General features: G+C 50.4%; 2 protein-coding genes across 3 annotated transcripts; one reads left to right on the top strand and one right to left on the bottom strand.

Moving 5' to 3' along the window:
- Nucleotides 1-11180, bottom strand: LOC114860199 (myocardin-related transcription factor B-like). Of its 2 annotated transcripts, XM_029158618.3 has the most exons (11): nucleotides 9886-11179; nucleotides 9648-9729; nucleotides 6845-6914; nucleotides 5231-5364; nucleotides 5096-5158; nucleotides 4827-5011; nucleotides 4632-4746; nucleotides 4218-4413; nucleotides 1717-1838; nucleotides 1067-1633; nucleotides 1-835 (listed from the first exon to the last, which is right to left on the bottom strand). In XM_029158618.3, exons 3-11 carry the CDS (start codon nucleotides 6864-6866, stop codon nucleotides 563-565), a joined length of 1677 nt encoding a protein of 558 aa, XP_029014451.1. In that variant the 5' UTR covers nucleotides 6867-6914; nucleotides 9648-9729; nucleotides 9886-11179; the 3' UTR covers nucleotides 1-562. The 2 variants fall into 2 exon arrangements, with proteins under 2 accessions (XP_029014451.1, XP_055366772.1); XM_055510797.1 differs by lacking the exon at nucleotides 9648-9729 and having other exon boundaries at nucleotides 9886-11180.
- A 1301-nt stretch (nucleotides 11181-12481) lies between these two features.
- On the top strand, nucleotides 12482-14708 carry ccdc97 (coiled-coil domain containing 97). Its single transcript, XM_029158733.3, has 7 exons — nucleotides 12482-12866; nucleotides 12963-13136; nucleotides 13220-13385; nucleotides 13490-13578; nucleotides 13657-13834; nucleotides 13910-14033; nucleotides 14230-14708. Exons 1-7 carry the CDS (start codon nucleotides 12687-12689, stop codon nucleotides 14357-14359), a joined length of 1041 nt encoding a protein of 346 aa, XP_029014566.1. The 5' UTR covers nucleotides 12482-12686; the 3' UTR covers nucleotides 14360-14708.
- The last annotated feature ends 298 nt before the right edge of the window (nucleotides 14709-15006 follow it).

The following is a 15006-nucleotide window of genomic DNA, read 5'->3' as shown; positions in this document are numbered from 1 at the left end:
CCAAGATAACTGGGTATTTTAATGTATCATTTCATACGCTGCATTTCAGGTACTCTATTATTAAAATGACATTTTGCATGTACTGTACATTTGTCATTTACAGTTACTCGTAAAACTAAAAATCTCCCACCTTCCCCAGAGTCTCAAGGTCAAAGCAGAAGTTCTGCCAAAGCGCTGATGAAAGAGTCTCACAGCGCGTCCCAGCTGCACAGAAAAGCTGGTGAATTATCTGCAGCATCAGATCTCCAGTCCAGACAGGAGCTGAGAGGAAGACGAGGGAGACAGCGGCGGAGGAGGCGACGAAGATGACCAAGATGATGATGAGGAGCTGGTGAGGCATGAAAGGACAAACCTGGAGGAAGAGAAAAGCGGGTGGAAGAAGCAAAGTGGAGCAGAATAAGAAGGGAATAAAAAGCTGAGAAGAGCAGGTGGAGGAGCAGAAGCTTTACCCCCTCTCATCCGTTATCAGGACACATCACAATGCTACACGAGCGCATGTCCACAGTCTGCTGAGAAGTTCCCACATGGTGTTTGTGGAACCTGCGTTTCCTCCTGTCTCTCCTCACATGTTGAGGTCCAACCAATCGTTGATCAGCACCTCAGCTGCGGCGCCGAAGGAGCTCACGGGCGACGGCGGCTCCGCGACGCTGGTGCCGCACAGCGTTTGGCCGTGGAGGCTGTCAATCACAGCCAGGTGTCCGTCTGGCTCCGCCCCCAGCGGAGGCCTCCCGGCGACGCCCACCGGGAAGCGTGGCTCCTCCTCTGCGGCGCCGACCCGCCTCTGGAGGTCCGGCTGCAGGGGACAGCTGGGGGGGGCGGGCGGAGGGGGGAACAGCTGTGGAGAGGAGGGAGGAGGTGAGGGGAGCGAGGAGCAGAGCAGCCTGAACGTCCTCCAGCAGCAGCATCAACCAGTCATAGTAACTGCCGCCTCCGTGTGTGAGGAGGGTTATTCCTGGAGCTCAGCGGCCGCGTGCTCTGCTTTGGATCATGATGCTCAGCTGTTCAGCAGCGGAGAACCTGACTGAGAACCTGACTGAGAACCTGCTCAGCTGTGACCCGTTCTTACCTGCGCCAACGGCACCTGTGGACATTTGGGGATTTGCACCTGCTGCTGCTGGAGGTTTATGAGCAGCCTGATGTGTTTCCTGCTCCTCGCTGAGGGTCTGCGCGATGACGGCTTCAGGAGAACCGGCCGCTGCGCCCGGCGGCGCCGGGGCGGGTTCTGCCGCCGGCTCTGTTCCTCAGCGGCGCCGCGGTTCCAGCGCTCGGGCCCGATTTGTGGCTCCTTCTGCTCCTGCACCTCTCGAGTCAATAACTGAGGAAATGCAGGAGACGCGATTTCCTGCGCGGCTTCGTGTTTCACGGGCGGTGGTGGAAGCAGAGGAGGGACGGCACCGGGCCCATCATCCAGAACCAGCGGACCCGGGACGTGGCCTCCACCTTCTAGCTGCATCTTCAGCGCCTCCACCAGCTTCTGCTGCTGCCTCAGCATCCGGCTCAGCTCCTCTATGCGCTCGTCCTTCTCCCGCAGCATCTCGTCCCTGTCAGCAGGCGGTGATGCTGTGGTTGAAGAGCTGTGGGTCCGTGACGGGTCTGCTGGAGCCGGAGCGGCTGGACCGGGCCGAAGGCTCAACTGGAGGAAGGAGGACATAAAAACGTGAGGCCTTGAGTGAAACGAAGGAGCGGGTCTTGTGCTGTTGTTTCTACTGATCGAACCGTTGTGCTTGAGTGGCTGCTGCTGCTGAAGCTGCTGCTGAAGCTGCTGCTGCTGCTGAAGCTGCTGCCGGCAGCAGACGTCCGTGGCCTCGAGGCGCGTGTGGAGCAGCTTCTCACATCAGCTGTAGAGAAGAAGAGTAGAACACGCACTGACACCTGCTCCAAACGCTACACTCTGAGGCTGCGTTTCTCTCAGGAACCTGACTGAGAACCTGACTAAAACCTGACTGAAACCTGACTAAAACCTGACTGAAACCTGACTGAGAACCTGACTGAGAATCTGACTGAGAATCTGACTGAGAACCTGACTGAGAACCTGATTGGAACCTGACGGAGAACCTGACGGAGAACCTGACGGAGAATCTGACTGAGAACCTGATTGAAACCTGATTGGAACCTGACGGAGAACCTGATTGAAACCTGACTGAGAACCTGATTGAAACCTGACTGAGAACCTGACGGAGAACCTGACGGAGAACCTGACGGAGAACCTGACTGAGAATCTGACTGAGAACCTGATTGAAACCTGACTGGAACCTGACTGGAACCTGACTGAGAACCTGACTGAGAACCTGACTGAGAATCTGACTGAGAACCTGATTGAAACCTGACTGGAACCTGACTGGAACCTGACGGAGAACCTGACGGAGAACCTGACTGAGAATCTGACTGAGAACCTGATTGAAACCTGATTGGAACCTGACGGAGAACCTGATTGAAACCTGACTGAGAACCTGATTGAAACCTGACTGGAACCTGACGGAGAACCTGACGGAGAACCTGACGGAGAACCTGATTGGAACCTGACGGAGAACCTGATTGGAACCTGACGGAGAACCTGACGGAGAACCTGACGAAGAACCTGACTGAGAATCTGACTGAGAATCTGACTGAGAATCTGACTGAGAATCTGACTGAGAACCTGATTAAACCTGATTGAAACCTGACTGAGAACCTGATTGAAACCTGACGGAGAACCTGACTGAGAACCTGATTGAAACCTGACTGGAACCTGACTGGAACCTGACTGAGAACCTGACTAAAACCTGACTGAAACCTGACTAAAACCTGACTGAAACCTGACTAAAACCTGACTGAAACCTGACTGAGAACCTGACTGAGAACCTGATTGAAACCTGACTGAGAACCTGATTAAACCTGATTGAAACCTGACTGAGAACCTGATTGAAACCTGACTGGAACCTGACTGAGAACCTGATTGAAACCTGACTGGAACCTGACTGGAACCTGACTGGAACCTGACTGAGAACCTGATTGAAACCTGACTGGAACCTGACTGAAACCTGACGGAGAACCTGACGGAGAACCTGACGGAGAACCTGACTGAGAATCTGACTGAGAACCTGATTGGAACCTGACGGAGAACCTGACGGAGAACCTGACTGAGAATCTGACTGAGAACCTGATTGAAACCTGACTGAAACCTGACTGAGAACCTGATTGAAACCTGACTGGAACCTGACTGAAAACCTGACTGAGAACCTGACTGAGAATCTGACTGAGAACCTGATTGGAACCTGACGGAGAACCTGACGGAGAACCTGACGGAGAACCTGAATGAGAACCTGATTGAAACCTGACTGGAACCTGACTGAAACCTGACTGAGAACCTGACTGAGAATCTGACGGAGAACCTGACGGAGAACCTGACGGAGAACCTGACTGAGAACCTGATTGAAACCTGACTGGAACCTGACTGAGAACCTGATGGAGAACCTGACTGAGAATCTGACTGAGAACCTGATTGAAATCTGACTGGAACCTGACTGAAACCTGACTGAGAACCTGACTGAGAATCTGACTGAGAACCTGATTGGAACCTGACGGAGAACCTGACGGAGAACCTGACGGAGAACCTGACTGAGAATCTGACTGAGAACCTGATTGAGAACCTGATTGAGAACCTGATTGAAACCTGACTGAGAACCTGATTAAACCTGATTGAAACCTGACTGAGAACCTGATTGAAACCTGACGGAGAACCTGACTGAGAACCTGATTGAAACCTGACTGGAACCTGACTGGAACCTGATTGGAACCTGACTGAGAACCTGATTGAAACCTGACTGGAACCTGACTGAAACCTGACTGAGAACCTGACTGAGAATCTGACTGAGAACCTGATTGGAACCTGACGGAGAACCTGACGGAGAACCTGACTGAGAATCTGACTGAGAACCTGATTGGAACCTGACGGAGAACCTGACGGAGAACCTGACTGAGAATCTGACTGAGAACCTGATTGAAACCTGACTGAAACCTGAATGAGAACCTGATTGAAACCTGACTGGAACCTGACTGAAACCTGACTGAGAACCTGACTGAGAACCTGATTGGAACCTGACGGAGAACCTGACGGAGAACCTGACTGAGAACCTGATTGAAACCTGACTGGAACCTGACTGAGAACCTGACTGAGAATCTGACTGAGAACCTGATTGAAACCTGACTGGAACCTGACGGAGAACCTGACGGAGAACCTGACGGAGAACCTGACTGACGCGTCCGGTGCCGCCGGGTCGCTCCTTCGGGCCCAACGGTTCTGCCTGCCGGTGCAGAGCCAGCGTCGCCTCCAGCCGCCGCCGCGTCCGCCGCCCTCAGACGCTTCACCAGGTCCACTTTGGTGCCGTACACGGGCAGACTGCGCAGCTTCAACGCAGACCTCAGATCTGCCACCTGGCGAGATGGAGTAAAGGAGGAATTGAGGCTGAAGGAGGAGAGGAAGGAAACGCAAATGCAGATAAATATGAGGGAACGAGAAAAGGATCAAAGGGAGAATCTATGAGGACAGAGTGATCCATCACTGTCTGCGCCTGTCAGCTGTGAGCCGCCGGGTCAGTCTGCAGTGACAGCGTTTGGTTGGACCTCTTTTACATGTGTCAGGTTCCACCCACCGTCGACAGAACCACCTGTCGACAGCAATTAGGCGCTGAAACTCCGGATCCGGGCGGAATTCGGTTCAGCTCCAAACTAACCTTCATTTGGTCCAGCGGATCCTTCTGAGTTCTGCTGAAGAGAAAGAGACGGGTCCTGATCCGTGCCGTCAGCTTGCGATCGTGCCCCAACATGGCTGCTCTTCGCTCACTCACCTGCAGGCTCCAGCCAGGTCCGCGTGGCAGCTGAGGCCCGGCTGCTGCTGACTCAGCACCAGCAGCTGCAGAAGGAGCTGCTGCTGCTGCTGGAGCACGCTGGAGGACGGGTCCACCCAGGGAGGAGGCTCCTTGGACCCTCTCTGACCAGGAGGGATGTACTGATGGTACTTGAACTTCTTTATCTGGAAAGTCACATACATGTAAGCAACACCACCAACTTTGACCAATGCTGTGAAAACTATCATCAAATGTGAGGTGACATCGACCTTTGGCCCGTTGTCGGTGGGTTTCTTGTGTTTCTGGGCAGAGCAGCCGGTGGTTGGTTGAGGCTGACAAAGAATTAGACCATCTTCTATTATGATGCATGAATCAGATGAAGTGAAGCTGCACTGACTTCCTACCTGTGCGGGGGACGGGACGGGCCCGGTCCACGTCTCCGGCGGCGCCGAGCGGCTGCTGGACGGCTCTGGAGGCAGATCACTGCCGTCCTTGTTGCCTGACAGCTTATCACATAAAGCCTTTGTAAACTGTGTTTCTGAGAGGTGGAGAGGGAGGAAGGTAGGAATTTAAATCTAGTGAGGAAATAAAACTTTAAAGGGTGAAATTCTACAGAAACACATCCAGTAAGCTTCTCCATCAGTGACTGCTCCAGAACTGTCATCCAGCAAATTTATCCCCACAGTCGATGTGACGGCTGCTGCACAGCCTAAATACTGAGCTTCCTGTCTGCACTGAGCCCCCGGAGAGGCACTTTGAGATGCTACAGTGTGTTTTGTCCATCGTGCTGATAGATCCCATTCATCCAACTTGTCACGACATAAAGGAATGAATCCAACTGCTGCACTGCATCCAGTTTGTATGAAACAGATACAATGGATTGGACCTAAATGCTGCATCGTGGTGCCATCGCTTCCTTCATCTAGAAAACACGTGGAGCTGCCACGGCCCAGGTCCAGGTCCAGGTCCAGGCCCAGACTTAGATCCAGACCCATGTCAGAGTCCAGGTCCAGGTCCAGGCCCAGGCCCAGGTCCAGGTCCAGGTCCAGGTCCAGGTCCAGGTCCAGGCCCAGGTCCTGGCTCAAGCCCAAGTCCAGGCCTAAGCCCAGGTCCAGGTCCAGGTCCAGGTCCTGGCTCAAGCCCAAGTCCAGGCCTAAGCCCAGGTCCAGGTCCAGGTCCAGGTCCAGGTCCAGGTCCAGGCTTAGATCCAGACCCATGTCAGAGTCCAGGCTCAAGCCCAGGTCCAAGTCCCAGACGCTTCCCATTTCCTCCTGCTGCAGACGGCGGCACAGACTCCACCTGCAGCCCCACGTCTTATTTAGCTCAGCTGTCAGCGATGCAGGCCTTTAACTGGGACTTAATGAGTAACTGAGCCTCTAGGGTTCCCCGGACACGCACAGAGACTATCTGTCCTGCGCCGTCCTGCTCGGGGACCGGGGTTATTTAATTTCCGGGGCTGGAGCAGACAGCTGTAGAACACACCCCTGGCCATTAATTTACTATCAGCAGGCAATGATGAAAAGACAACACGGGGCCGACTCTGATGTAATAATGTGGCCACTTCCCCACGTCGCCGCTGCCTGTGCTGTGATTTGTACCTTTGCATGTCTACACAGAGCCACTCTTGTTCCCAGCGGCCTCACAGGAAGTGGCGCTAATGCAATTGTGTTTGTACTTTCATGGTGACAGAGATGTATAATCCACTGACAGTGCATCTTATTGAATCTCAGCGCATCAGTCAAGCTGCTGGAGCCATTGTGTCTGGCCACAGATCTGATCGTATTGGACTGGACTAAAAATATATGATGAAAGGCGATGAAGCTGCTGCAAAGGACAAAATCTGGGTCATAATAAAAATGCTATTAGTTTTATCAAATGTGCTTTGGAAGTTTAGAGCTGGCAGCTGATGAGTGAGGAGGAGGAGGGTGAGGATGAGTCAAGCAAAGATGAAGGCGCATTTTAGGACCCACTACATCCTTTTTATATGTGAAGATACGTTTGATCAAGGCGTCGCTCACCTGCCAGGATCCGCATCCTCATCTGTTCAGACTGGTCCAGTCGGCTCCTGAACTGGCCTCGGTTCTGGGTCTGGAGAGAAGAGATCACGTTAACACCATGCTTCATGCTGCTGCTCTGTCTGACGGGTCCAGGTGCCGATCACCCTGGTGGCTTCTTCCACCACAGCCTCGCTCTCCAGCAGGACGACAAACAGGCGAGACAAGAGCCTGGTTCTTACAGCTGTAACAGCTCAGTGAGCAGCAAGCATTGCCCAAACAGCTGGTGACCGTAGAATGAGAGGGAATGGGATGAGGGTGGAGAACGAACCCTGGCTGGAGGAGCTTCACCTGCTGCTCCAGCCCCATGAATAAGGCAGAAGATGCCCCTGAACTGCTGGGACGCGTGACCCTGGAGCCTCTGCTGCTGACTGAACTAAAGGCGCTTCATTATTTGCATGGAGGCAAAGTCTACCCTTAACAACACTCATCTCAGCTCTCGTCTCCTGTCCTGACTTTACATAGAGGACACCTGGTGAAGGCAGAGAGGAGCAGAGGAGCTGGCAGCGTCTGCACAGCAGCAGATTCTGAGGGGAACCAGGGAGCAAACGGCCCCCAGTGGCTCCTTCAGTGTCACCACATGTTGGATTACTGCTCCTCCGTCGCCTGCCTGCAGCGCAGGTCCAGTTCCGGCTGCTCATGAAACACGGCACCAGAAGCACGAAAGTCCAAGCGCGCGGGAGCGACTGCGAGGGACGAGCGAGAGCCGAGGAATTCACGGAGCCGCTGCTTAATTTGACGCGCACGCGGCTTCCTGTTGGCCCGTGATTATGCAAAACCCAGGATTACTGCTGCCGAGGAGCTAAAAGCCTGAAGGGATGTGATGACACCGAAACGCTGAGTTAGACGCAGCGGCATGAATGCTTTGGAAACACGGGCTGATGATGAGCCCCACAGCGCGCTGCTCCGGTCTGTTCCTGATGCCGCGTTGAACGCGCTGCATCAGGTTGGACGTGGGCGCTGCCCTCATGCTCCGACTCCAGCGCCGGATCGGCAGCTGGGAGGCAGAACTGCTGGTACCTGCTCAAGCCTCAGTGCACGCGGCTGAGTGCTGTCACGCCGGCCCCCGGGACCGCAGCGCTCGCAGGCCTCAACACGGGCCGCTGCAGGGCACGACGCTGCCTGTCAGTCACGCACCAAATGAGCGGGATTAGGCTGCGAGACGCAAGCGGGGTAGAAATAGCTGAGAAAACAAACCGAGGACGGGCGAGCAGAGGAGACAAATGGAAAGAGGCAGCTGGAAGAAAAATGGAACAACAGGCTGAAGGGCACCGAGGAAAAAACAGCGAGTGGTGGGACGAGGTCAGAGAGAAAAGACCCTGTTATGTGCATGAGTGGCTGCGTCGCGGCTTCATTCCTGATCTTCAAACAGCAACACTTGCTCCAGTGGTGGCTGTCATTTTACTGCCTGATGCAGCAGAGCTGGAATGAAGAGAAGTCATGATTAACGGGTGAATTAAAAGGGATAAAGAACGCATTACACATTCAGACAATGAAAAACCGGAACTGCAGAAGAGGAACGAAGGTCAAGTCTACTGTAATGTGTGTAATGAAACCGAATAAGAGGATCGGCTTTTACAGCAAGCATTAAAATAACCACAAAGGCTAAATGGATGATAAATATGCTGTTGAGCTAAAACAATGAAAGGCAACAGACGAAAAACAGTGTGAAGCCAATGTGTGAAAGGGGAGTCACCGCTCACAGACAGAAGCCAGAGGCGCCGGCTGCACGTTTGTCACTGGTCTGACTGGTCGTCTCCACAAAAGCCTGCGTGGACAATTATTCCAAAGGTCACGGCAGACGAAGGGGCTCAAATGTCACGGCTAATTGTTCTTCCACGTCCTTTCTCTGACCTTAACGCGAAAGTCGCACCTAAGGGGAAACTTCTCGCTTTGGGGGAGTTGTACTGAAAACTACCTGCAAGAAAAACTGTATTGGCCCCAAACAGTGAAGGTTTTAGACGTGACCCAAGTCTGGAAAGGAACTGGGAGTAAAGAGAAAGGAATGAGTTTAACTCGCTCCTTATGAGATACATACAAAAATATGTAGAATTGACAAATTTTAGTATTATTGGCTACACAATGCATTCTGGGTAATGATGTCATATAGTTGATGATCTTGAGCCTTTTTAGTCTCAAGACCAATGAAGCTGTTTCTGTATTTGGCCGCAGAACAAAACAAACCCCAGTTGTGTGTCTTCACAGACCAACAAACACCACGCGCTGCGATAACACTAATGTGTGGTCACACGGCCTGACGGCGGCCAAACGCAGCTCCGCCCCCTCGACTCCACGCACATACCAACGCTCACCTCGCACACAATGAGAGGAGCTGGTAACAATGGTAGATGTGATTCCACGTCCTGCTGTCCGACCAAATGGGGTCTGAGCGGCGCTCATCATCGCCGCTGTCTGCGCCGACAGATAAGAACTGCTTATTGTGTTTTAACAGCTTGGTATAAAGGAGACGGCGCTCGTGTGCGCGTATTAACGGCCCAGCAGAGCGCAGAACGCATTCAGCTGCTCAAATAATGTGTTTCAGGCGGCTAATTCCAGCGTATACCACGTGAAATGCTATCAGATAAGATGCACGGCCCAAAACAGTGAAAAGGTACTGGTGCTGTGCTGCATGGACCCACTGAAGGACAGTCAATGTCTCATAAGGCTGCACATTAGGTAACGTGGGTCAGAATAAATGCGTCAGCAATGACGAGGCAGTTAAAAGCAGGAAGCTCATCATCAGCGCCGAGGTTTGACCTTGACTCACCTGTACCTGAAGACTGAGAGTGGAGACAGTGGAACAATCCGGATCAGAACCAATGCCAAGAGTCTTCAATAAGACTCACGTTCTGCAGAGTAAGAACCAAGTTCCCACATTAGTTACCAGTCGCTTCTCTAGAATAATGAAGGGTGGCTGTAGCTCAGGTCCAGCGGTCCACGAGGCCGGTGCTGACAAATGAGTAGCGCTCGAATCAATGCTAAAAATAAAAGGCTTTTCTACGTACGTGACCTGACTCTCCGTCTCTGTTGCAGCTTCAGACGGAGAACGAGACAAAAAGAAGAGCCAACATTCAGACGCTACAGAACGAAACGTTGTCACACCAACAAGAGGCAACGCTCTCCGTCAGGAAGCAGCAGCAGGAAGCCGTGCTGTCTGTACCTTAAAAATAGAGGCCGTGCGTGAAAGCAGAAGTCACGCTTCTCACACACGCCGCTGTTATTTACCCTGATCATCAACGCTGTGAAGATGCAGCTTTTCTCACACGCTGCAACGGGAAGGAAGAGACGCAGCTTCCTGTTTCAATAGTTGGGACCTAACTGCTGTTCATCAGAGTAGAAGCAAAGGCATATTTCTAATACAGCTTCACTTATTTATGAAAATCAATAAAGTTCCACAAAGAAGCATCACTAAACTCCTCTGTCATCATCTTAGTGCAAAACATCAAGGCTGAACTGAAGCTAGCGAGGAATGGCTTTCTGCAAATCAGCAGCTCTATCTGGGTCGAGGATTCAGCATTAAATAAAACATTTGTGTTCTCCCACTTACGGACTGTATATCAGATCAAACCGAGCCCTGCAGAAATGGGACTGAGGTGTTGCACATCTCCCCACATCACACGCACACACTCCACAAACGGAGCCGCTGGCCACGTGCGTGGACTGAACAGACCTTTAATCTCTGCCATGCATCTTCCCCCTGTTTCGCTCCCCACTCATGCTCACACCCATTTACAGTCCCTCTGCGTGTCCCACAGCAGCCGCAGATAAAAACGCTCTTATTTCTTTGATTTCAGCAGATCCAGCTGGAACCTGCTGCAGGCAAACAGGACAAACACTAAGAAGGCTATGACACACAAGCGGGGCGACTGTGCATGTGTTAATAATGGGACTATACCCACTATGATCATCTACACACACAGACGCTTGCATAAATTTCTGCAACAGGCCAGTGATGCAATGTGCTGCTACAGACTCTACTCTGGTGAAGTGTTCTCATTGCTTAAATGCTGCTACTTCACATCAGGCCCTTCTGCAGACCAGCAGCACTGCTATTACTCACAACACGACTACTGGGAAGGAGTGACACCGTGTGTGTTTGTCATCGATGAGGCTCAGCTGGCAGCTGGCGCGTCTTGGCTGAATCATCCTTCTCCGACTGCAGGAGCTTCCCGTGGTCCCGCTGTTGCAGTAAAGGCCCACAGCTCCGGCAGCTCCTCTGTGTTTTAGGATGTATGACCTTTCTGACCCCTCGGCCTGTTTGCATGAGCAGCGCATGCTCAACACGTGGCAGGATCTCATTTAAGGCACCGGATGTAAACATTCGTCAGTCTGTACATCCACAAACGAGAACAAGAGAAACAGCCGAGTTGCTTTAACTATTCAGAGAATTTGCTCTTCGGAGCCGCGGCTGCAGAGTTTCTGAAATCAAAGATGATCAGAGGAGATTTCTGCCTCACATCAAAGACGCACTTCCACACGCTTCCCTTCGAAAGCTCCTTGATTATGCTGAATGGAAAAAAGGAAACTTTTCAATGTAGTACACAAGAGGAAAGCACGTCTCAGGTAATTATTTGACCATAGGTGAGTTATTCATCTGTCTATTAAAAGATGAACACATGCAGTTTCACAGTAGAACAGTTTCTCAACGGGTAAAAGCAACAGATCAGCAGTAGTTTGAACCCTGAGCTTTCAGTAGAAAACCTTGTAAAACAGATCATATGAACAGCGTTGGCCTTAACTGCCAACGCACGGAGCTCATGACCCTGCAGCATACATGGTATAACATCATCAACGCCAGTCAGTCCATCCATTAAAAGGCTTCACAGGAATGTCACAGAGAGGCAATGATGGGGGCAGAGGTCAAAAGAGGTCACGGCCCAAAGCCGCTGCCTTAAACGAATGTGTCAGCGTGTGTTCATTAAGAACTGACTCAGTACTTGAGTGCAGCCCTCAGTGACCCTCCGCTCGATAACACAGGAAATTAAAGGATGACTCTGAGGCTACAGGACAGAGGAACGGCGTCGTTATCCACGTTTAAACACATTCGCATACGGATATTAAACCCACGCTGGATGTGTTTTTTACAGATTCTGCATTTAAACACTGCATGAAAGACAGAAAGGAGTTGGTTTCTGTACAAACAAATGTCTGTCTAATAGCTGATGAACCACATCAGCTCGTGAATCACTGTTTCAGCCTCTCTTTTCACCTCCATCATCTCATTTTTGTTTTACCTCTCAAACCCAAAATGCATTTATATCCTGTAAATTCTCTACTGCCTTCCACTGGTTTAAATTCCGTAACTAGTGGGACTTATACTGAACCTGGTCCATGGCCCCGGATTCAGAAACGCTAACCCATTACAGACTTAGTCCAGCAGGTGGAGACACAGATCTTTGAAAAGCTTTTTAAGACCAACGTCAGACCTCTTTCCAAGCAAACAGTGCGCAGTTACTGCAAATAGTGAGGATCCGATTAAAAAAACACAAATAATAGTCATAATAATAATGTTCTCCTTACTATGTGAACAATAAAGAAAATATCTGATTAATCAATTTAGTAAATTGTTTGACGTTACCCACCGGAACAATTCTCGTCGCACAAATGGGGACCAATAATACTGACGGACCGAAATGGCGGAAAAACATTTGTGCGAAACAAGTGAAAAGTAACAGTATGTGTGCTTTAAATCAAGAGATTTTCCCGCTCATGTTGATTTCTATGACAACCTGAAAGATAACCTGGTAAAGAACGTACACGTTAGCTTTAGCCTGCTAACTACAAACACTGATTATTGATATTAAACATGTGGGGGGAAATCGAGGATCCCGTTCAAACACAACCGAGTCCGTCTAATAGTGAAGAAACGAGAAAATTACCTGCAGACCCAGAGCAGACGCCATCAGAAACCCAGGTGAGACCAGACCTTTACGTGATGCCTGAGGTCCGGGTGAGACCAGAGACCCATGCGATGCCAGACCTCCAGGTGAGACGCTGCTAATCATTTAACAGCCGGTTCCTGATTTGCTGGTTCAAAGTGCATCACTGTTCTTTATGAACGGTCCCTCTGTCTGTCTGACAGGTGAGCCAGGCTGAGTCTATCTGTGTGAATGCTATGATAGAGGCCATAGCGCTGAGTGGAAGCCCGGTGAAGAGCCAGCAGATCGGAGAAGCTGAACTGACCCTGGACCAGCGCAGGGAAGAGCTGCAGCATCAGTACAGGAGCAGACCACTGGTGTTCCTGGAGCGGTACCATGTACGTGGACTCAGGGTTATTGATCGCAAGTCAGTATAATCAGCTTCTTACGTGAATGACATTCTAACCACATCAATCTCCAGTCCTGCCTCAAGCCCCAGCACCTGTCAGCATTCGCCCACGTCAGCTCTGACCCACGAACACAACATTACAGCAACGTGATCCAGAGACGAGCCACGGGCGGCGCTAACAGAACCAGGACCAGGGTCAGGAACCATCGCTACGCTGCCCTCAGGGCCCTGCAGCAAGGTACCATCTGGTTTTTGAAGTCGTTTTACCTTGCAGGGTTAAAATATTCTGTTCGTTACTTTTTACACATTTTAATACTGGTGTTCCTTCTCCTCCTCCTCTAGAGGGTCAGTATTTCAGTGAAGAACAAATGAGGACGAGAGAACCGCTGCTCTATGAACAATATATTGGCCAATACCTGACTGATGAGGAGGTGAGTTGGTTTGTTTCTCTCTCTGTATTTACAGCTCGGGTTAGATCGAGTTTTCTTTTCATTATCAATATGTTTAAGGTGCTGGAGCGTTCCCAAGAAGCCATGTTGGACGGGGCCCCGGCTGGAGGAGAAGGAGGGCTCGCCCACCTCCTCCTCAACTCCTACCAGGAGCGTCTCATTCAGAGTCGCCTCCAGGAGGAGCAGGAGAGAGAGGAGGGAGCACAGGAGGAGGACGAGGACGAGGATGATGAAGACGGTGAGGGGGATTGTGAAGGATTTCTCTGACTTTTATCTGAGCTTTTTTTCAGCTGGCGTCTTCCTCCCTCTGTAGATAATAGAGTCCAGCCGAAAGAATGGGAGCCTACTGCAGAGGAGAAAGCACTGCTGAGGGAGGAGTTCATCAGCCAGATGCACCAGCGCTTCCTAGACGGCAAGGACAGGGACTTCAACTACAGGTCAGCCACACCAGCACTGACTGGGCATTTACCATTAGGGAAATCTCCCTCTGCATTAGACGCTTTAAAGATGACACAGGCTCACACAACAGTCTGCCGGAGCTGTGGAATTCACGTTTCATGTGCTGATTTACACTAAGAAAGAAACACAGAGAAAACTGTATAGTAAACCTTTGAATGTCTCTGTCTGTTACAGTGAGGTGGACGAGAACCCAGAATATGACAACCTGGACATCGTCAGCAGAGATGCAGAGGATAAATACTTTGATGACGATGAGGAGGAGGAGGAGGAGGAGGAGGAGGAGGAAGAAAACATGACTGAATAGTAGCTGTGGGGGCACAGTTGCAACAGTTTACCTAGACTGTAAAAAAAAGCAGAATTTTGTCTATTAATGTTTCCCACAAATGAAAAAAAATATATACACACAGATTTTGTTTCTGGGACATTTGGAAGCTCACATCAGATAAATCATAAGTTTCCTACATTGAGAAATGATGGACAGGTGGTGACTGTCTTAAGGAATCAGGAACTCTGAACATGTAAATACAGGAAAGTGAAACAACTGCTTGACTGTTTATTTATGTGTTTGTAAAGTTTGGTTTTATTATTTAGACGTCAGATTTATAGAGGAAAACTGAGGTTTAAAAGTGCACAAATATAAAATTTCCAACAGATTTTATCTGTTTACGGTTTTTTTATTTAAAAAAGACCAAACATGAACTTTGCCTATAAATAAAAGGATCACCTATTTGCTAGCTATTTGTGTCTCATAGTCATGAAGCGTCTGATCCAACATGACAAAGCAGCTCGTAGATTAATGCTATGCTTTAATAAAGGTCAGAAAAGAAACCAGAGACACAAACATCATGTAAATCAGGCTGAAACGTCTGACTGCGACTTAAACTTTTGTAGTTTCAGTTTCTTCACGTTCAGGGTGTAACATTCCTCCTGTAAATGTTCAACCCTCACTTG

This window comes from Betta splendens, chromosome 8 (assembly GCF_900634795.4).
Source record: "Betta splendens chromosome 8, fBetSpl5.4, whole genome shotgun sequence".
Classification (NCBI taxonomy): domain Eukaryota; kingdom Metazoa; phylum Chordata; class Actinopteri; order Anabantiformes; family Osphronemidae; genus Betta; species Betta splendens.
Note: the sequence above shows the minus strand (reverse complement) of the source record. Positions and strands in the feature narration are given on the sequence as shown.

Bases quoted from the DNA above. Each gene is read 5' to 3' on its own strand.
- LOC114860199 (XM_055510797.1), bottom strand. From the start codon at position 6,866: ATGAGGATGCGGATCCTGGCAG. The intron at 5,159-5,230 runs GTAGGAAGTCAG...ATTCTTTGTCAG, and splicing joins CCGTCCCGTCCCCCGCACAG to CCTCAACCAACCACCGGCTG. The intron at 4,747-4,826 runs GTGAGTGAGCGA...CTTTCTCTTCAG, and splicing joins GACCTGGCTGGAGCCTGCAG to CAGAACTCAGAAGGATCCGC.
- ccdc97 (XM_029158733.3), top strand. From the start codon at position 12,687: ATGTGGGGGGAAATCGAGGATCCCGTTCAAACACAACCGAGTCCGTCT. The intron at 13,137-13,219 runs GTACGTGGACTC...ATCAATCTCCAG, and splicing joins TGTTCCTGGAGCGGTACCAT to TCCTGCCTCAAGCCCCAGCA. The intron at 13,386-13,489 runs GTACCATCTGGT...CTCCTCCTCTAG, and splicing joins CCTCAGGGCCCTGCAGCAAG to AGGGTCAGTATTTCAGTGAA.